This window comes from Physella acuta, unplaced genomic scaffold (genome assembly GCF_028476545.2).
Source record: "Physella acuta isolate Inbredline_101_S28 unplaced genomic scaffold, ASM2847654v3 ptg000809l, whole genome shotgun sequence".
In the NCBI taxonomy this organism is placed as follows: Eukaryota; Metazoa; Mollusca; class Gastropoda; family Physidae; genus Physella; species Physella acuta.
The window spans coordinates 35,165-59,006 of NW_026732327.1; the positions used below are offsets into that span (position 1 = coordinate 35,165).

At 33.1% G+C, this 23,842-nt stretch overlaps 1 protein-coding gene across 1 annotated transcript; it reads right to left on the reverse strand.

The window, feature by feature from the left end:
• Positions 1–314: 314 nt before the first annotated feature.
• Positions 315–16,802, reverse strand: LOC131951372 (serine/threonine-protein phosphatase 4 regulatory subunit 1). Its single transcript, XM_059313761.1, has 20 exons — positions 16,469–16,802; positions 16,339–16,383; positions 15,078–15,171; positions 14,864–14,970; positions 14,423–14,565; positions 14,141–14,287; positions 12,695–12,799; positions 12,264–12,329; positions 11,739–11,897; positions 11,065–11,180; positions 9,662–10,806; positions 7,884–7,969; positions 6,309–6,494; positions 5,636–5,797; positions 5,447–5,547; positions 5,238–5,358; positions 4,820–4,935; positions 3,820–3,980; positions 3,589–3,728; positions 315–2,044 (listed from the first exon to the last, which is right to left on the reverse strand). Exons 1-20 carry the CDS (start codon positions 16,473–16,475, stop codon positions 2,033–2,035), a joined length of 3,219 nt encoding a protein of 1,072 aa, XP_059169744.1. The 5' UTR covers positions 16,476–16,802; the 3' UTR covers positions 315–2,032.
• Between the last annotated feature and the right edge of the window lie 7,040 nt (positions 16,803–23,842).

Sequence of the window (23,842 nt, forward strand, 5' to 3'; positions counted from 1 at the left end):
GAGACCCCTGGTTTAGAATATCAGCTTTTCAGAAAATACATCTATTCATCTATTCAAGGTACACTTAGAAATACTCCAAAAGGATAATTGTCCTTGAATATAATTTTAGGTCAGAGAGTTTAGTTGGCCATACATTAACACTAATCAAATTACAGATTAAAAATTAAAATAGTGAAGTTCGGGAAAGCACTAACAATGGAAACTTCAATGGTTTCCTGCATGGAGTAGATAAAGCTAACTAGACATAGTTACTTGTCTGAAAGTAATCCACCCTGCCATGCTATATTTCATGAACAACAAAGCCAATACCCTTTTATTTTTATTTTATTGTTCAACCATTGAAATAAATAAAATGCTTATACATGTTATATAACTATTATATATTTCCAATACAATAAAGGCATTTTGGCAGCTGTTTACATTAACACTTTCTCCTGTCATAATTTAAGTAGTCCAGCATTTGTTTTCAGTCACTAAACCTTTTTAATTAATAATTCTTATTTAAAAACAAAGTTTCATGTTAATGGATAGTTTAATATTTGCCGAAATATGGTGTGTAAAAATTAAATTATTTGTACCAAACAAATACACTTGTGTAAAAAAAAAAGTAGTATATTCTAGAATAAACATTGTTAACTAAACCTTCAAAATGTGTAATATACATATGCAAGTGAATTAATAATTTAGTCTTAATATGAGACTAACACATATACAATATACATCAGTAAAAATAAATAGCACTTCATGTCTTCAATATCCTAACCAAACGTGGGTGCATTAGAAAGACTCAACTGAAAGACATCAGCTACTATTCATTGGAGTTTGATTAAGCAACAAAATTAATATTTGACATTTTCACACAATGTACATTCGTTAGTTACAAGTAAAAAATATTTGCTAATGAGCACTGTACAGAAAGATTTGCTCAGTGGTTATTTGAAATAGCACTGAGCCCAATTTTCAGAAAACTATAGCCACCCCCAAATATCAAAGATTGGGCCAGCCATAAAACACTGCACCTCCAACACAATTTGTTAAGGTTCCTAAAAGTGAATAACTTAAAATTCTTATTGATAACTTACTAATAAAAAGCACATGTTCATATCAATAGGTTTCAATTAAATATCCATTTAAAGAACCAACAAATAAAAGAAACTATGATGCAATTAAAACAAATTTGTTAATTATCTGTAACATAACTTAGGATAACAACCCATCCATGGTTTCTAATCAACTACAGTATTCAAACACTGCTGACAATTTTGTAGATATGATTTTTCTGCACTCAGAATATTTCTCATCTCAGCCAAGAACAAAACAGTAAGTCATTGTTCTCTCCCCCACCCCCGTAATGTTATCTCTAGACAAAATCTAAGTCTACTGGTATTATCAACTAATTACATTTAACAAGGCCAACAAATGCATTTATAACAAGTTTTAATATTTAAATTGGTGTATTGAGTATAGAGGTATTGAATATGTACAATTGAATCATTTTAATAAAAATCTATACCTGAAAGATAAAAGAAACTAATCATGCAATACTTAAATGTATCACAATCCTCTAGTGCTATTAGTTCCAACATTTGTTGGAGACCAATTAAAAAAAAACCTGTACATTACTGCACAAATAAGGCACCATAAATCACAGTTTTATTGCAGTCAGGCAAGTAGACAAGAAAATAGGGTAAAGAAGTCAGGTGTTTGAACTAATAACTTCTAATTGAAAAATCAATACAAAAAACAAACCAACATTGGAAATTAAAATGGAATTTTTAGCTGTGTCAATTGACATAAAAAGCATTGATAATATAAAAACAAATTATGAATTAAAAGACTAAGAAATCAGTTTTAACTTCATACTTTATTGTAAAATATTTGTTTTTTAAATACAAATCATACTTTCAATAGGGATACTAGTAAAATAAAAAATTTAAAATGTTGTTATGCATTGTATAAAAAAAACTTTGAAAGAATACTGAGATGTTTTAACTTTGGAACCATACTAACTTCAACAAATATCAATGGAACTTCAGACAGGTACCTGAAAGAAATAAAAAATCTTTGTCAACTTTTTAAATCATAAAAATTCGAGCAATACACCTGCCTTCTCAGTAAATTACTTTATGCAACATTAAAAAATATTACCAAAAAAATTTATATATATATATATATATATATTTTAAGGTAGCCTCCACAATTTTTTGCTGAGAAATTGAAGGAACTGATCTACTGCCACTTTATCAGACTTAACTGTTTTCATATGATCTGATATATTTCTTTAAGTGAATATTAAATTTATCAACTCCTCTAACCCAACTTTTGAAAACCCTTGACACCATACAAATTAAAATACCACTCTAATTTGTGCGAAATAAAAAATATGTGGTCCACAATTACTTATCAAGACTTCATTAAGTGCGTAACACAAGATAGTGGGGCAACTGGATTATAAGGCTATATTGGGGGGGGGGGGGGATTGGTGAATTTAATAATAAGGGTTGAGCCATATACATGAAAAGCATGAGATTGAAAGTTACTATATTACAAATTTTTTTTTTAAAAAGATTATTAACCTTTTTACTTTTCACTGAAGGGGCAATTTAGAAATAAATGACTATTTTAACCAAATAAAATGCTTTGATAATCAATCATGCTTCATTTTCAGGACAATTAGTGATAATTTTTTTTAAAAGCAATGTGTGGCAGTGTTGATATTTTATAGTAATAGAGAATTGTTTTTTGTCTCAAAAAGGAATACATGTAACTTTTTTACTTTCTCGTATACACGAAGTATAGAGAAAGTATTGTAATCGTGCAAAAATAAAAATCGAGATTTGATTTTTACAAATCTCGACGTGACGTTTTACACCTCACTGATATGGAGAAACAATTTTGCAATCTTGTCCATATGTCTGTGTGTGTGTGTGTCTGTGTGTCAGTATGTAAACACGATTACTTAAGTACTGTTACAGCTAGGTTGATGAAATTTCATATATAAGTATTTTATCAAAATCGTAGATCCGTATCAACTTTTGAGCGATTTTCGATAACCGGAAGTGGTACTTTTCCTACTTTGAATTTTTCAAAAGCCTATAACTTGAGTACTATTTCAGATAGATACATGAAATTTTACATGTAAGTAAAAGATCTAATTCTCTACCTTCTGTTAAATTTTGAGTAATTTCCGTTGACTGGAAGTAGTAATTTACGCTACTTTCGATTTCTCAAAAAACTAATGTAAATTTTAGAAGTACTAATAATATTGCACACTATTATGCGCTTTTTTATTTGGCGTTCACTTGGTGTGCAATTAATTTGTCTACGAGATTTTATTCTATTTTTAAAACTTTAAGTATTTAAAATGGATCCCCTGTTATTTTATATAAGAATATTCGAGAAAGTTTAGGGGAGATCACACCCGGTTTATTTAAAATCATGGTTATATATACCATGGACTGGCTATATCAATTTTTTTAAAAAAAAGGCTGAAAAAAACTGCACCAAACAAACTTGGACTATTATTAATCTACTACAAGTGCCTCAAAATATCTTAACTATAATATAAAAAAACTAAATGCGTCCTACCATATCATGATCATGTGTTATTTCACTTCCAGGCTGTAATGTAGCAAAATATCGAACATCTTTATCCACATCAGACTGAAGTTTTTGCTGAGTTTGTACCAAATCTTCATGGTAAGGATTTTGTTGTGTTGTAAAGTAGTCTGAAATGTAATAATAGTAAGCATGTCAGAAATGTAGGTGCATTTAATTATTTTTAAATTAATTTTAACATGCATGACATAAGATAGTTACCTAGAGGCATAATTCTCTGAGACATCACCTTCGCCAAGGAAATTCTAACATTGGGTACAGGGTCTAAGCTAAGTGCTAGCAAACTTGGAAGAAAATTTTTTGCAAAAACATCAGGAGGAAGACTGTTTTCTTCTAATATCACATAGCATAACTGTGCAAATCTGTAAGAGAAGATATTTTTCTATTATTAAAATGCTGTTTAGTAGCTGATTGATCATAATCATTATGATAAAAAATATTTATTGGTACATGTATAAAGTAATACGTTTTTTTTTGTAGAATATAAGACAAAATTTTCATTGTCATGGTGATATTGTCACCTTAATATCAAAATATTTTCGCAGAATTTTGGCTTTTGAAGTCTTGTCTAATGCTTCATCCGATCAATTTCAGTGAGGAGATAAATAGATGACTTGCCAATCATGTTTGTTTTCTTTGCTCCACCGACATTTTCAACAAAAATTGGATTTTGTTTTTAAATTTATATTTACAAATTTGTCTTTTTTAAAATACTATTTTGGGAAAGAATGCAGTAAATAAGGAAAAAATGAAAATATAGCGTTTGTTTTGACAATATTCTAACATTTCGACATTTTTATTAAGTCCAGTGGATAAAATGGGACTAAAATGGGTAGAGCGCAAGATATAAGATAGCTAGTGGATTTGACATTGAAGTTTATTACTCTGTCCAAAAGCCATGTACGCTGTTTAAACTCATTAAAACGATTTTTTATGCAGTAAGACATTTTATTATTCAGAAAATACAAGCCCAATACTCTGAAAATGTCTAAATCATAGGGTCTCAGATTTAATTACATATACAATAGATATTTTTAACAAGCATATGGGACGGTGTGGTTTAATGGTGGAGCTTTCGGCTACTACTTCGAAAGTTCTCTAGTTCAAATTCAAAAATGTAGGACATTCCTGACCAGCAAAGTTCTAGGGTTAAAATTCCCAAAACTATAAAAAAAAATTGTATGAATGCATGATCACTTACGTTTGCCTTGACAGCCATCGATAATCATTAGCGAATTGTTCAATAATATTGTTGCACACTGAAGCAAGCAATTTTTTTTCATCATCTTGATAAGTCTTCTTTAAAATTGCACACAACTAAAACAGAAAAGTTTTTAATCATTAGGAAAAATTTACACCAGACAAATTTATTTTCAGATTAAAATTTATTTCTTCTGATCATCTGATTTTACCGATTCCAAATATTAAAAAACTAAATTAAATTCACACTGACCTAAATCAACCTTCAGATTTTTTTTAGGCAAAAGATTAAAGTAATTGAAATTTAACCATTTAAAATTTAATGGTTATATAACAAAGTAACTTTAATGATAACAAGGAATCATTTATCAACAAAAGCACAGGTTTATAAAGAACAGCTTCGTAAAAACAGTACTTGCCAGTCGTAGAGTAACAAGCCGGACCTGAGCTACCTTGTCTGTAAGCATTACCATGGCAAGTGGGACGATATTTGTAACAATGTCTATACAGTGGAAAAGGTCACACACTGGTATAAGCTGCCTATATAAAAGAAACAGAAAATAGAAGTTCTTGTTCACACAGTCAACATGTTCAACTAATATTAAAAAATTTAAACATTTAAACGTACTCTGCCAGTTCTTCCCGAAATCTCCAATTTCGTTGATTATCTGTCTTCATAAACTCCTGAGTTCTTGCTAAATATTGCAGTCTTACTTCTGGCCTGAGTAACTAAAGAAAATATTTTAGGTTATAAACAATTCCATCAACTGATGCAATCAGTTAACAATGGCTTAACATTTGCAGAACTAAAGCTTACCCGAAAAATGTCTGCCAAATGTTTTAACACCCCAATTCTCACTTCATCTAGATCTTTCAAAAAGCCATCAAATATAGGTACTAAATCTTTATGTGTTATTTCTTCTCCAACAATCATTGCAAGTTCATGCATAGAAAAGGCCAGAGTTCTGCGAACTTTCCACTGAAAAAAAAAGTGTGCTGAAATTCAGTTTCGCATTTTTTTACAGCACTAAATCGTATTAAAAAATTGTTCAATTTTTCTAAGTAAAAATTATAGGAAGTTTAAAAAAAATAATAATTTATTGTTACATTTTGATACAACAAATTATAAAATGTATTTAATGTTATATCCAAAAGAAAACTATACCCTATGCTGTTACTTCAAATCAGAACTATTGAATACATTATTTGCCTAAAACTAAACTTAAGACTACATGTATATCATCTATATCAGAATGTAACTAATGATAAACATATTGTTAATGTCACAACCCATATTTCAATGAGCAATTTTCAGCTAATAGAAAATCAAGACTTTAAAATCTTATTATTTTAATGTTTAGTAGACAACTATAGTGCCATTGAAGCAATAAAAAGTTTTAACAAATGCATAGTTGTTCCAGGAGTTACATATTTTTTATAAACCTTTTGTTAAGGTGGTTAATGTTTGCATCTTTGACAAAATTGACTACCTGCATGTCTTGTGCCAGTGTTTCGTACAAATTTTTAATGCAATGCCAGTTCTGTCTTCCAAGAGTGTATGCAACAGCCGGTAAGTTATAGGCACAGTGTTTAGTGATCTCTCCATCAACTGTTTGAGCACGAGAAGGATCGACCATACCCAAATAATTTTCCAAAAGCATCTGTGGGACAATGCTCTAAAAATAAAATACAAAAATAAGATTAGGTCTGCTATCTCTGCACTAAAATTAATTTATCAAACACCCCATAAGTGTATATAAACGTGGACCATTTTGTCATCAATTTTAATAAAATATTTTCACTTTTTACTACCTCTTATATTCAAAGTGACATCTTTAAGATGTAAATTTACCAGCTAGGCAAAAAATGCTCTGACATGTAATGGACATCGAGTTGAAAAGAATCCTTTCAACATTTATTTTGAAATAACTTTTTATGGCTACATTGGTTTTCATTTTACTTTTGTAAGACAAGAATTAATGGCTGTACTGATACACCATGATTGATCTAAAATTGCAACTTTCTAGCGATATGTACTTTAAACGGCGATAAATTTGTGAAAAACATTTTACTTTTTTGAACCACTTGGCCATATTTATGTCCATTTACTTTAACAAATTAAAAAAAAATATTTTTTATTTTGTTTGTACTAGGAAAAAAAACCAGCCAATATTAAGATAAAAAAAAGTCTCTTTAACTATTTAAATTCTTAATTCAATAACATTGTGCATGATTTTTAAAATATTTAAGGGACCTATTGGTGTCTATTACATATTAAGCCAGGGCTGCCCAAAAACATTCAGTAATAACAGATTATATATTCCCTAATTATTCGCTTTTAAAGAATAATACTTTACACACTTTTTTAATTTCAGGGTTAATTTGTATGTATCACAAAATGTATCAGGAAAAAGATAATTACACATGACTGTTTATATGTGGGAAATGGAACCATAGTAATATTGATTGCTAATAGCTATTAAAAAACCAACCTGAGCCAAAAAAATTTAAAATTATAATTATTGTTGCCTCAACTTAAAATATGATTAGATCTATGGGAATAGTGTTTTTTCTAATGGCTAGAACATACGGTAAAAAAAGTACATTTTGAATTAATGGAGAAACATGTCCATGTCGAAAGTGACCTACAAAAAAATTATTTATGCTGGTGATGATTTCAATTTTACTATTTAGCCATATTGTGTTTATTTTAAACTCAGTTGTATGTCAAAATTGAAAAATCAACGCCAAAAATCATACATGTTAATGGTGCTGTTTACTCTAAAAATGACCTAACAAAACTTAATCACTGCCGCATAATGTAAAATACCCTTAAGTTTAATTTAAAATTATTTGGACTTTATTCAATACTTAAGCACAGCTATGACACAGGTGAAAATATGGTACTAGAAAAAGTAAAATACTCGTCAGCAAACTAGCTTCAGCTAGATTTGTTGTGATTTTAAAATTTTTTTATTTGTTAAGTCAGTTTATCTATCCCAAATAAATACAGCTGAACAAAAGCAATTACATAAAAAAAGGTGTAACTGCCAGCTTAAGCATACCTGTTGCTGGGCTAATGTAGCATCATCTACGCCAAAATCCATTGAAGGCAAGTCATCCATGAAATTTATGCTACTACTGCTTAGATCTGCAAAAATTTTAATTTAAGATTTTTAATTATTTTCATTTACAGGGGCAATGTTCAGTAACCAATTTATTTGCTAAAGCTGTATGCTTTAGCTTTAGAGGCATTGTCAGACATGTCTACCCAAGGCTACCAAAAGTAGAAACAGTCATACACAAAAAGAGTAATTGGAAAGGAAAAAAGGAATATGTGGACTGGTACTACTGTGTTTGGGGACGGAATGGGATCGAATCCAGTTTCAAGTCAGTAGATGGTCCCTGAGTCCACCCAACTTTGATGGGTACCTAACTCATGTTAGGGAAAGTAAAGGTGGCTAGGCATAGTGCTGACCATACTATCTCACTCTATTTCACTTGCCCTATAGACCGTCAGGTTTGAACGGGAACTTTACATTTTCTTACTGTGTTCAACCTAAAAATAAAATCCTAACACTATACAAAGAAGTACCAGATATGAGTATATGTATAGTAACATAGTTAAAAATTGAGCCTGGATCTAGGTCTGTATACTGCTTGCTTTAAGTTTAAATTATATTCAAAACCCATCCCACCCTCCACATCAAACCATAATTACAGCTGTTAAAGCACTATCCACAATTGGTTTATTTACCAAAATATTTAGTTCCAAGGTCATGTTACTGACTCTGACTTGCTATGTACTAGATAGTAGTAGGTCACATGAACGACAAACAAAAGCTAACTTAAGCTTCCAATTGAAAATTTCTTAGAATATCTCTAAAACATTTTATAGGCTTATGCAATCTGGGGAGCTAATATTTTCTAGATTATCAATATGTAGCCTAAGTATTGAAAGTAAATATTGAATCAGAAAAAAAAAAGGAAATGATTGTATTTTCCCAGCTCTTTTTCTATTTTATTGCAACATTCATTTTTGACTTAGCAGGACTAACTTGGAGGAAATCAGAATTGTCGAAAGAGACACTTGCAATTTTGTTGTACCATTTGCTTTTAGCATGTCTGCATTGTGTTCACTGATCACTAAACGAAAGACCTGCATGACATTTTTATGTTCCACATCAATGTGTTTTTAAAGGAATTTTTTTTTACTAATCATACATGGTTTAGTACTATTTGAATTTAATAGTGACAAAAAGACTACTGTCAACTTAGTTAAATTTGAAAGGCACTAGTTAAAACTTCTAAAAACTTGTCTGAACCAGTATTAAGCCTGTGGCTATAAAAATTTTATTCCCTTTTCCATACACTAAAGCCCAATATGTATTTTTCAACCTTGGAATTTGTGAAACTTCCACTTGTAATAAAACAATACAGGAAAAATTGCCATGAGACTAAAAACTGCTCTACAAATAAAACATTAAAACCAAGAAATAAATTTTGAAATGCCAGAAGATTTTCTGGAAATTGTGATTCCAGAAGATTAGCAGTAGTGTTGTAACTAGTGATTCTAGAAATAAGTTGTCAGCAATGTTGGAACAAAATCTTTGTAAGTCTGCCATATTTTAAGTTTTGGATGTATTAAAATTAATGTAATATACATAGTTGAAGAGCATCTGACAGAATCTTTTTTTTAGCATGAGTGCAAAAAGATAGTAAAAGGGTTAAATAGTAGAAAGTTTATTGAAGATTTTCCCATTACACGTACAAAAAAAATGTTTTTACAAGTAGGCCTACCACCAAACCTTTTTAAAGCATTAAGTATAACAAAAAAACTTACCTTGCACTACACCATCTACTATTGCCAAGTGCTGTTCACCTAAATGCTGTCCTAATACATGAGTGCTTCCAATGTGTGCTACAGTCTCATCTGCAACATCACTTACAGTGCTGACACTGGCAGTGTGAATCCTAACTCCTGATTTTTCTATTTCAGATGTTGCATATGAAGAGTTAGAAAATGATTGGGTTATGCTGCTTCCTAATGATAAACCAGATAAGGAATCTACTACATTGTCAGCTCTAGCTTTTAAAGATCCTGATATGCTTACATTAATTTCAGAGGCATAGACCTTTTTAGAATCTTCATCCTTCACTTTTGCCACCACATGTATATTTGTTGGCTGTCCGTTGATAATATCCAAATCAATGTTTACCTCAGGAAGGGGAGATCTCCAATATTGGAACGTATTAAAGTTGTTGTCAAGATGTACATGTACTCTATTAGAAGATGGATCATCGCCAGATCCCAAAGAAGTAACTGCTGCATTTATTTCCTTGGTGCTATCCAAAAAAACACTATCAGAATCAGACTGATCCCCTTTGTCTGAATAAGGCACAAAAAATTTCCCTTTCCCTGTTGTGTCACCACAACCTGTATCTTTAACACTTTCACTAGATTTTGTGTCAGGTATGAGTATACTTCTACAGCTAGGGCTGCTATCATTACTAATATCACTATGACTAGATTTAATTTTAGAAGATACTGATTCATGATCTAAGTTCTGACTGCTGCTATTACTAATATCACAAAGAGAAGATTGAGCATTTTCAAAATCATAATTAGATTCCAGATTTAACTTTGCTTGTTTGTTACCAATGTCAATTCCCAACTGTTCTGCACGGAATTCTTCCACTGACTTATCATTTAAGTCAAATACTAGTTTTCCTGTGCATGTTTCATCTTTACTAGAATTATCATCTGCACTGCTATCAATTAGCATTGCTTGAATTTGCATTTCACTATTGTTGCTATAATCAGTTGCACCTAAACATTCACTTGACTGAAAATCTACGTGCTCATCAGATTTCTTAGCTGGGTGGGCCAAATCTGACTCACTTTGTAAGGTACTTTCAGAAAATGTATTTATGCCTTTCAGTTCTGTTCCATGGGAAATATTTTCACTGACCTGTTCTGCATTGAAGCTGTTAAAAAAGTTTAAACTACTTAATAACAATTCAATTTAAACACAGGACTCAAATATAATACAAGCTTCCAAACCAAATCTCAAGCAAAATGCAAATACTGCTAGTGTAAGTTATACACAAAATTTTATATATAAAAAAAAAAAACAAATCATTTTTAGAGAATAATCTCCTTGCTAAAAATTCTTAAAATTAGAACTTATATAGTTTAGTATCCATATTTACATAGAAAAATAGTGATTTGTTAAAATAACTAACCTATCTAGTGTTCGAAAGCTAAGACTTCCATCTTCATTTACATAAAGCCCAGTTTTTTCTGCATCAGCAAATGTAGAAATAAAAGGGCCTAGCTGCTGGAAAGCTGACATTCGAACCTGTTGGTGTGAATTAAACCAGAAATTTTAAACACACAGGATCGGATAGAAAAATCTGGTTAAAGCAGACCAATCAAGTCATTTTTTATATAACCATACCAAAGACATCCCATCTTGTTTAGATATTGAAAAATCTTGAAATGCAATGTTTATTAACTTTGACATTTTTGAAAAAGTAGTCTTAGTACTGTGATAAGTATTTAATTTGTACTGTGATAATTTAATACCCATAATAAGAACCTTTTGTAACATATATCATAAGCAATCTATCAAAAGAAAAATTGAACTACTTAATAACATCAAACTGGACAATTTAAGCAAGAAATTTGTGGTAACTTTTAAGTTTTCATGTTTATTTAACTGTGTAAACTTTGTCATCTTATGTAAACTTAACTGCAAATAGGTTAGTTTTTATATTTTGTTCTGATAAAAAAAAAGTACATCTCTTACATTAACAACCGATGATTTTTCAATCAATACAAAGGCCTTGTATTTAATTCCACTTAATGTTCAAAACACATTAAAGTTCAGCCCAGGCACAACAAAGTACAAACTTACCCATCTGGATGAATCACATAGCAAATTAACAAATCTCTCAGCAAGTTCATTTCTACGGGTCTCAAGAGAACAAGCACAAGAAACAGTCATGAAACACTCTGCGCAGGCTTTTCTTACTCCCCAAACACCATCTTCGCAAAGGTAGTAAAACTGAGGCAGCTAGGAAACAGTTATGTACATTTCAATACCAAAATATATCTTAAACATGAATTTAAATTTTACAAATAGTTTTACATTCATGACAAAATTAGAAATAAAACATTCTCACTGAGCAAACTACTTGTACCCTACTTTTTATAAAACTGAAGACCAGGAATATTTCAACAACAGCATTATTAATTTAAAATGACAGCTACAATTATTTGGTAAAGAAAAGTGGCATGTTTATCTTAAAGCATAATATTTAAAAACTGAACTGTGCTGGCTAAAAATCTTTTAGTTTAAAAATTAACCCAGTTAAATAGTAAAATTGCTATAAAACTTAAAAATAGAAGAAAAAAATATTCAGCCCTAAGTGATACTTACTAAAACATCTTCACAATTCTTTACACCTACAACACTAGCCACTTCTCCAAAATTAGCAGCACACACCTATCAATATTTCAAGAGGAACAAATGTAACTACTGATACCACACTATTGAAATAACACCCCAAGCACTTTTTATTAGGTTGCAATTAACTAAATATTTACATTTAAATTAGGTTATTGATAAAGTATTGATTTTTTTTTTTAATTTCAAATGCTTTACGAATAAATATTATTTCTTTTATTAATATTGATTCTCGATTATCAGTTTCCAATTACACTAATTACAGGTTATTAAGAGGGTTGTGTAAATTGCTATCTTCCCTCTTAATAACCTCAGCATAGCTACAAAATTTTACTCCTGATAAAAAACTTTAGGGAAAATAAGTATTTGCCAACAACTTAGTTGAGATTTTAATATATTATCACCTTGCGAACATGAAATAAAGGGTCTGTACACATCTCACTAAATCTCGGAAGAAACAAACGTTCAGTAATGTCTTTGCCCAACAATGGAGCCATTTTACTCATGAGCTGAAAATAAATGTTTTAAAATAGTGCTCAACAAAAAAAAAAAATTACTAATTAAACAGCCATAATAAAAATCAGGCTTTTAAGATTGATAATTACACAAAGACTAAAATTCACATGAAAAAATCAGAATCTATGTTAATTTAGAAGGGGTGGGGGTGAGGTAAAAATACCTAGACCAATATTCCAACCATTTAAAAAAACATTTTCAACAAAAATCACAGAACAAAATGTATTACGGTTAAATACCTTAAAAGCAATAGTAGGTGATGTTTCTATTTGTTTAAACATCTCTGCAGCTCATAGGTATCCCTGTCATCAAAGCTGGCTGTGATATGTAAAGCATCATCACATCACAACCGCCTTGACGTCAGGGTAGCCTGGTCTTGACCTTGTCAATTCAGGCTCTTATGACATTTAGCATTTAAGATTCTTAGGCACAATAGCAAAACATTCAACACACACACAATATTACAACTAAGAAGAATTGTTCCAAATCCTGAGCTCATCAAAGCTGACTGTGATATGAATTCAACTGTTAGCACATCACAATCACTATGATGCCTCAGAAAGTAGTAATTCCCAAGAAAAATGTGTTTCTTTTAACTTGCTCCATCTGTTGTTGACATAATATTACCATAAAGCTCATCAAAGCTGGCTGTGATATGATTTTAGGCAACAAATCACAGTCACTCTGACGCGCCTCAACGGCAATTGTGTACTAAAATTGAAACTGCGCGTGGCTCATAACTTTGCCTCTATACTGATCCAAGCAGGCTGTGATATGGTTTTAATACACATCCCAACCACCTGGTCAGTACAGAATGCAAACATTTAACATTTACAAATGTATTATCAGCATTAGCCTCCAATGACTAACAACGCTCATCAAAGCTGGCTGTGATAGGACCAAACTGATTTGTGAACTAACATTTACAAATGTATATTAGCATTAGCCTCTCGTTACCAATGCCACAAGTCATAACAACGCTCATCAAAGCTGGCTGTGATAGGACCAAACTGATTTACTATAACATCCAGCATTGATGGTGTTGGCTTGACAATTAGCAGCCATCCATACGTAACTGGAAGTAGATTATGCAGCTCTTTAATGCAAAAGACAGAGTAGTAAGGTGATCTGACACTAACATCTCACTACCCATGTCTTTCACACCATAAAGCCCAAAATCAAGAAGATCATACTGGTATCAAAAAAAAAGATTCTACACAAAAGTTTGACTTATTCCACTAAGAAAATAATTAACACCTAAAACTAAAGCTATTAAAAATCAGAAAATCATTAATGTAACCTAAGCATGAACTCTCTCATGAGCAACAACTTACTGCTGCAGCCTCTGATCTATAATCATCTAGACTTTCAGGAGATGCCAATTCTAGAATAACTTGGACAACTTGCTGTTCTACATCATATTTTTCAACAAGTTCTTGTTCCAATAAAACTAAAAGAGCTGCCTGGCTGGTCTTTCTCACCTGTATTGACATAAGGAAAAGAATAAGCTATAATCATATAAGGGCTTAAGGCAGTGAGAGTTGGAGGACGCATAATTCACATTACAAAGTACATTTATAAATAATATATTTTTTTTATAAATAAAATAAGCTCACTTGGCTGTTAGCATCGTTGAGATATCTCACAACCATGGGAAGAATATAACGTGGTATTGCATTTTCAAAAATGTGCCGATTTTCTTGACAATATACAGCAATATGAGGAACTTGCTCCATCAATTCAGATCGCACAGAGGGTTCTGAAGAAGAAAAAAAAACAGCAATTGAGGAAAAAGTAATAATATTTCATTACTAATTAAATGGTCTTATCCTTTCAAATTCCTTACATAGTATGGATAGTGATTTTTTTTCACACCACTATCTGATTGTGATTATTAAAATTTTGACTAATGTTAGTGTTGGTCCAGATGCTTTTCTTAACACCCCATAGTGTTATTAAATGGTAGAGTACCTGTTCAGAGCAACAAAAATCTGCAATAGTCAAGTCAATATAAGAGCTACAAAAAATATTTTTTTTTTAAAAAACCTGAAACCTACCAGGATCTTCTGACAATCTAGACATGGCATCAAGGACTGCAACACAAATATCTTCATTTTCACTAACAGCCCGAAGTGTGTCAAGTAGACTTCTTGCCAACATTTGTCTAGATTAAAATTTGTAAAGTTAAATAAAATTGGCCTGAGAATAAAGATTGTATTAAATAGATCTTAAGTCATAAAGGGAATAATTGGAAAAAACTGCATCAATAACCTGTTAAATATGTTATCACTATCCAAGTATTTCTCAAGCCTTTGAAGAGGTGTGAGATCCTCCACTTCTCCCATGCCACTGTCAAATCCATAATCTTCATTTTAAAAAATACAAAATATCAATGTTGTAGCATGGATCTAAATCTATGACATTGTAAAAAAAAAAGTTATATAGATCTAGATTTTTCTAGAATAGATCTAGAATCTAGACTCTAGTCTAGATTTAGAGATTCTGATTAAATCAATCATCGGCAACCCCTGGAATTTAAAGAGGGCATAAAAATTAACCCTAGAATCTAATCTAGAATCTAGAAAATTAATTATATCTGAAATATTTTTCCTATGTGATCTTGTTTAAATTTAGATAATCTAGATCTAGATTCTAATATTTTAGATCTAGAATCTAGATCTAGTCTATCTTAATTATTGACAATTAAAAAAAAAATTCCTTTAAAAAAAAAGTCACATTGGAGACAAAAAAAAAAGTTGCTTAGTAAACATTTTCAACGTAAATAATTTTTCTATTTCCAAACTTACGTTTATATAAAACGAATATTTACAAGTCTACATCTAGATCAGCAAACATGTTGAAGTGTAAATTCTAGTGCCGATAGAAACTGATTAAAGTTCATCAAATTGCAAAAGCAACCCTTGGCGCTTGTTTAGTTTAAAATTTAGCAGAGTCAACCACGCCGTCGACTTTGGAAATTTGCTTAACTTTTTCACAAAGGAAATTATGACAAAAGTTTAAGTTATTAGATCGATAAAACATAAAGTACTTACTAATGTGATATGTTAGAAATGTGTTTATCTACTAAACAGAGTAAGAATCACTTGTAGATGTTTGCAACTCCAAACTAAACCGACTGACTTATTCAAAACAGCAGCAGTGGCGGGAAAAAGAAAAGCGGGCCAAGTTGAAAAGGTCGCGGAGGATTGGTCACATGACCTCGCCCCATCATGAAATGGAGGATCAGTCCCACTACAGCACATTACACGAATTTTAACGAATACGTAATACTCAGTAGCCAGTCGAAAATAAACGTTATATTATTTATGCACATACAGAAAGAGAAATTACTATTATCCTAGAAATACACATGGAAAAAAACACGATTACGATAGGGGGGAAAACATGGACGGCGCGTAAGGGCATAATGATCGTTCATAACGGCTCATACTGGGGAGCACATTTTCTTTCATTCTATGGGGTCGTGACTATTAATGAAATAAGCAATGTTTATATTTTAAAAACAACTTACCATCCTCCGTATTTTCGTCGGAATCATCTTGATAAAATTCCAAATCTGAAAAATAAAGAAGTAGTTGTGATATTGGCGCAAAAAGTTCAAATTTTTATGAAACAAAGTAAATGATGTGAGGTGGACTCACCCGCCATGTTGGAAAAGACCACGAGGTGTTGTTAGAGCCTTTTGATTGGACGGTTTGATGTCAATATTGGATGACGATTGGTTCTTTGAATGTGTTTCAGCGGACCGACATACGGAAAATGCCGAGAAAGGCCGATGACTCATGTAGTAAACTAGTCTCCATGCGTAAACTTCATTGTATGTATTTTCGTGAATGAATCGGGATTTGTTGAGAAACAGTAGCCACGTGTATCCGGACAGTATTTTTATTATAGATATATTCCTCCGTTAAATTTTAAAGAATACATTTTAAGAAAATTATATGTGCACCATGTTATTGAAGATTTCTAACGATTCCTTTGTCCTACGAAGGTCCGAGCGACACACAAAGAAGGGAACGATGAGTCGATCAGCTGGGTCCCCGTGCTTCTCTTAGTGTGTGCCCCCGTTTTCTCGTGGACAAAGAGAGTTTGATGAAAGAAAATTCAGACCAGCTCTGCGTAGTCTAGCTTGTGTTTCGATGCACAGACATTTTGGGCCTAATCGATATTTCAAATTATTAGAGACAGTAGTTTAGTGTAATGTAAAATAAATAATTTCAATACAGGCATATAAGCGTAAAATAAAAAGAACACACCGTATAAACTATACCTAAAAGATTATTTAACGAATTATCCATTCATTGGCACACAATAAATCACTTCTCACTTAAAGTACAAATCCAATTTCGAAAATTAACAAAAATTAAATTTGATGCATAGTTAGCACAATAACTGTAATAACTTAGATCTAGATTTATTTAGAATTATCTTTAAAATACCTTGACTAGGGTTTTAATGTCACATTTTGTGAAACATAGTAAAATTATTTGAATAGGCCTAGGCCCTAATTCCATTTTTATTTTGCCTGAAGAAATGACTTGATAATCGAGATTGGCTGAAACACAACTGAAAGCTTCGGTCTTTGACTCAGCGTCTCCCCTCTCTTACTTCTTGCTGTATTGATCCAACATCAGACCGGTGTAGAGTCCGTGTCTTTTTATATTAGAGAAATTGCTCATCTTTTTTTCCCTGGGACTTGAGATTTTTGTGGGCCATTATACTCGCATTGTATTTTGATAGAGTAGTAGAAATCTAGTTCTAGTAGTAGTATGCTATAAAAAGAAGTGATTACGCTATCACTTTTGTATTTTAAAAAGTAAAATGGCGATTATCATTTAGTTAGGGTATAGATCTATTTACTTGAAATTTTCGGGGGGGGGGGGCGGACACTGTAAAAAGTATATATTTTCTATATAAATTATATAAATTTCATTTCGTTCGGGGGGGGGGGGGGGCGGTAAAAAATTTTCCCCGAATTTTCTCCCCGAAGAGATGCCTGGAAGAAACTCTGATTTTTTTAATGATACAGATGCATGAATGTTGGCGAGATTTGATATCCGTATTTAAAATGGGAATCGCGTTTAATATTTAAATTGTTTAGTTTAAAGATAATTTGTTTGTGGTTTATTATATTTATAAATTGACCTTTTTGGTATTGATGAATGATTACTATCAATTTCTCTCCATTTAGAAGATATTTTTAAAATCGTTTAATTATAGTTCGTGCTGTGTAAGCAATAGCACTAATAGACCAAGTAATTGAGAGTCACTATTGGTCCGTCAGAACAGGCCTGGTTACCTTGATTCACCAGTTACTTTTTCCTGTTAGATTAAAAGCCATGGGGTAGTGTGAACTCAAAGGTCACGGTGAATATGTATCCTGTACCTGTGGCGGTACATCATAGACCTGGTTTTATACCGCTGACTTGTCTTTAGCCTACGAGATAAATGGGCGCAAGTTGAGCTTCGTGCATGACTTATATTATTATGTTGATTGGGCCTTTTAAGAACCATCTGAGTTGTTTATGAAAATTAGTTTGTAGGTCTACCAGTCCTAAAATAATTATCTATTTTTTTAAACTATTTACATATGCATCTTTTTGTATCTTGGAGTCAAGGCTTATGTGTGTATGTTGTGTATGATCTCTAGTGTGCCAGTAGGGCCTAATGTGCTTTGCCCCTCGTTTTTGAATATTCGTCTCCCCCTCCGCCAACCAATGACCTATAACTGGGTATGCAAATATTCAGCGTTCACGCGGCAATGTTGACGTGCTGTAAACATCCCTGTAGTGGGCCAGTGGGCTTGATCAGCACGTGATAACACGACACAAATACGCCAGTGTAGGTTGTGAATGGCCAACTGTAGTGTAAACTATTGCATACTATTTAACCCTATCTCTACGACAGTAGCGTAGCCAGGATCGTCTCATGGGGGGGGGGGGGGGGGGGTTCAAATTTTTTACCCGGGGACAAACTTTCGATTTGCATCCCCCCCCCTCTCAAACTTTTTATTTACACTACACCCCCCTCATACTTTATATATATACCGAGGGGTCTATGGGGGGGGGGTTATGACTCCCCCTAACCCCCCTTGCCTACGCCACTGCTCTACGGTAGCCTAAACTGGACGTTGTTTTTTATCATTGAATTTTAATCTAAAAAAATTACATTTCTTTTGAGGAGTTAAATCTCTTACATTAATAATTAAAAATACAACACGGTTTTGTTCAGTAGATTATGCCATACATGTTAATTTTTTTTTTTAAACTGCATCACATGATCACCATAAACGTACTTAAATTAGAACTCAGGGATCAATGGTACTGTATTAGAAAGTATACAGGGTAGCTGAGTGAGTTCTTGGGGGGGGGGGGAGGATTGTTTGTATAAAAAGATCATTAAACCTGTTTACAGAAGCAGAAAAACGTTATTTGGGTGCTGAAGTGGACTGACCAATTATATTTCTACATACTGTTCAAAATACAAGTCAGTTTTTTATCACGAGCAAGCCTCTGTGCGAATTAGTCCCCCCCCCCCCCCACTGTTGTGTGTGTTCGTCTGCTGTAGGCCTACGTCTTCTTACGTCATTGCCCTGCTTTTGTTTTTGGACTTGTCAGTACAGAATGTTCGAGAACTAAGCTGACATCTTTCTTGCAGCTTCAAACTTGTAAACACGCTGTTATTACTACATTTAGGAAATAATTTAAAAAAAGTATTTGTTTCACACAAGTTAATGAGAATTTAAACTGTTTTCCTTAAATATTATAGCACGAGTCATGTACGCTTATTTTGTCAACAATTTTTTTTTAGCCAACAGAAGTTTACCCGAACGAAGTCTAGGGGTATGTCTTAATATCCTTCAGTACCAAACGAATGACATCGGTTACACAGAAAACTGTACCTAGTTCTCTTACTACCCACCCCCCCTTCCCCCCCAGTACCAAACGAATGACATCGGTTACACAGAAAACTGTACCTAGGTCTCGGGATATGTCACACTACCCCCCCCCCCCCCCAAGTACAAAACGAATGACATCGGTTACCCACAAAAAATGTATCCAAGTCCTGGGATATATTTCTAACCACCAAGCGACTTAGATTCTTCCATCAGTGCATGGGGTAACATGGTATTTAAAAACCCCATGTCGGTTGACCCAAAAACTAGCACGCACTCTGGAGATGAATGGAGCCACCGTCCTCGCTGGGCGTGAGTCATGCCATGCTAGGAACTGGTACTCAACTTTTAGCCACACACACACATGCACGCACACACATGCACGCACACACACACATGTAAATACACTTCAACACACACGCACTTGTGATTTGTTTAACTCAAACTTTTCTAAATTAAACTGGATAAAGAAACAAAAAATAAACTCCATGTTCGTAAATACTTTTTTTTTTTAAATCACAACCTAAATTATACACGAAAGTGGCTCTACTTTTAAAGTTCGCCGTCACTGTGAACTACTGTATAAATATTTACATAAGTGTCCTACACACACATTCACCATCATTTTGCTTACTACCCCCGCTATTAGTTGTCAACATAACATTTTCACATCGTGAGCTACTCAAAATAGTTTCTCGTAGGATTTTTTCTTTAACTTAATGTCATGTCAGTTAATAAAAATAATTAGTTTCATTAAATTTAATGCAGCAGTTTAAAAAAAACGTTTTTTCTTTTCATTATTTAAGTTAGAAGTTGAGATCTGTAATAGTAGGCCTACATTTCAAGGAAGTGGAAGTTCTACAGTGCATTAGTTTTAAAACAGTTAAAAATTTATTGTAATGACAATAAGTTTTCTTTACTTTTTGGCGAGCTTTAATGTAATTACTTTTTGTAAAATAGTATTAAACGGCCTACAGTTAGCTTTAATAACGAGAGATGTAATTCGATGTATTAAATAAGATCATTTAAAGAAGTTTTTAAGCTACCCGTTTTGGTGCCTCCTTACCAAATAACGATTCTACTAGATCTAGTCCCCACTGTCTTGTCTATGTTGTTATTACGACGAATGATGCGACATGTACTGGCACAGGACGACTTCTAAGATAGCCAGTATATATCTGGCATCAGGGGTAGAGCGCTAAAGTGCTAACAAGCCTACATCCGCTACTAGGCCTACATCCACCAACATGCCTACATCCACTACCAGACCTACATTCACTAACATGCCTAGATCCACTACCAGGCCTAGATCCACTACCAGGCATATATCCACTAACATGCCTAGATCCAATACCAGGCCTAGATCCACTACCAGGCCTAGATCCACTACCATGCCTACATCCACTACCATGCCTACATCCACTAACATGCCTAGATCCACTACCAGGCCTAGATCCACTACCATGCCTACATCCACTACCAGGCCTAGATCCACTACTAGGCCTACATCCACTACTGGGTCTATATCCACTACCAGTAGATCCACTACTGGGCCTAGATCCACTACCAGTAGATCCACTACCATGCCTACATCCACTACCAGGCCTAGATCCACTACCATGCCTAGATCCACTACCATGCCTAGATCCACTACCAGGCCAGGCCTACATCCACTACCAGGCCTAGATCCACTACCATGCCTAGATCCACTACCAGGCCTACATCCACTACCAGGCCTATATCCACTACCAGGCCGAGATCGACACAGTTGAACAAAGCCAACGTGCTGGGCTGTCATGATGATGCTCCTAGTGACCCCGTGGTCCCCGACACCACGTGATCACCGTAAACTCAGGTATGTAAGTAATGTCGATCTCTCGCCATCATTTAACATTCCTTCAATCCGCTGTGTCGCCCCTGACGACACCTCCCCCCCCCCCCCCTGACGACACTTCCTCCCATCTATTTTTGGACACATCCTAAAGCAAGCGTGTCTGCTTTTTATTGCGTTCATCGGGGTTGGGCTTAAAAAAGTCGCGTTGCAATTTTTAAATTTGCTTCTACAGCACTCTCTAGATGAAATATTTCCCATCAGAGCGATTCAATATATATAACTACACCATGATGTTGCAGTAGCAATACTTCACGCGGATCTAGTTTAACTGTTGTTTGATTCATGGTTATATTTTTCTTTACCGTTTGATCTATTATTACATACGTTGTTTTATAAATCATCAAGACAAAACTTTGGAAAACACTGGCTGATCTAAGTATGTTAGTAGTTATTTTTCTTCAGCGATGGGATGGACACGAACTAGAGTTTCTTTCAGACATTTTTCCCCTGCGAGGGGGGGGGGGGGGGGGGCTTGAAACTTTTGGGGTATAGCTCTCCGATTGTAGGAAAAAAAGTCACAGGAAAAAAAAACACAGGAAAAAAAAAACACAGAAAAAAAGTCACAGGAAAAAAAGTCACAGGAAAAAAAGTCACAGGAAAAAAAGTCACAAATATATATTTGCATGATATTTGTTAATACTGTTATATATTAAATATTGAGAGAGTGCAAATTAACTTAGGATTAATTAAATGTAATGTAATGTGTGTAGGCTGTATACGCATAGGAATTTTTATAATTCATCTGAAAATAGTTATTATGAAGTATGTAGATTTTAATTATTTTAAACTTAAGATTAGTAGCATTTAATAGAATGCCCCAAAGTCCACGTTTTTCATCGTGTTTTTTTTTAATACCAATATTAAATTACCGTGAAATGGTAAGTTCATCTGACTTGCTGCCCTCAACTCATCGCAACAATAGCTATATTTAGTTCAACCACCTTTACTGCCCACATTTATCACGCTCATTACATAACAAAACTTAAAGCCGACAAGGTTCAAAGGCTGTTATTGACGCATAACGTCAACAACACAAAATATGTTCGGACAATGACTACCGAGGAGAGGCCGACCAGAGAATAGCCTACGGCAAAATGTGCCTAAATTTCTTTTATAATTAACATTTCTACCGCGTATTTAACTAAATATGTAACAAAAGTTGAGATTGTTGTGTTAATTATCTTAGAGTATTTTTTACTTACAATTGTTATAAATCATAATGCTTTTAACGTCTGTAAATAATTTATGCTATCAAAAAATACAACCCACAACAATAAACACACAAAGTTTTACAATTCTTAACAAATTAATAAAAATATTTCTAAAAAGATTTTTGTGACTTTTTTTCTGTGACTTTATTTCTGTGACTTTTTTTCCGATAAAATTTTTCCACTGTGACTTTTTTTCTGTGACTTTTTTTCTGTGACTTTTTTTCCTAGCAAAAACTGTGACTTTTTTTCTGTGTTTTTTTTTTCCTGTGACTTTTTTTCCGTTTACCTAGCTCTCCACCCCCATCCCCAAAAAGATGCCTAAAAGAAACTGCCACGAACGTATATTCACAAACCAAATTCACTGTCGTCTTGAGCAATCTTAAAATACCATTTTGAAAAACTACCTTAAGCTAAACTTGAATGCTAAGCAATAAAAATAAATGTGTGTGAAAAGAACCAAACGTTTTATGAATATAAAAAAAAATTAAAATATGTTATTTCGACATTAACTTTGGCCAGCACTTAACTATATTAAAACATAATAAAATCTTAATTGAAGGTGCTTTATTTCATATTGACAGTAACTTGTATTTAAAACAAATAAAAATAATTATTTAATCAATATATTTTTTGAGATGAAAGTAACTTGTTGTATTTAAACAAATTCAGTAATTAGTTAATCAACGTATTTTATTGAGATGAAGACCAAAGTCTGTCTTTTTTTTTTGCGTCGTGTGTGTTGTTCCCCAAAGGTAATGTCCTTCCTTGAAATCTAGGCTTAAAACAGTCCCTCGCTAGCACGCGTCCTTCACATGGGGCACAGTTCTATAGTAACCCGTGTGGAAGTTTCTCTCAGATTTACAAGTCCCGACCTGCCCCGTTCTGGAACTCTTTAATGGCGGAGCAGGAAGTCGGGAATTCTTTGCATTGGGGAAAGCATATCTGGTTTCCCGAGAAAAAAAATGTTGATTGACTACCCCCTTGTGCAGACGGTGTTAAAGAAACAATGAATTTA

Bases quoted from the DNA above. Each gene is read 5' to 3' on its own strand.
- LOC131951372 (XM_059313761.1), bottom strand. The intron at 14,971-15,077 runs GTTATTGATGCA...ATTTTAATCTAG, and splicing joins AGTGATAACATATTTAACAG to ACAAATGTTGGCAAGAAGTC. The intron at 5,798-6,308 runs GTAGTCAATTTT...TTTTTTTTTCAG, and splicing joins CACTGGCACAAGACATGCAG to TGGAAAGTTCGCAGAACTCT.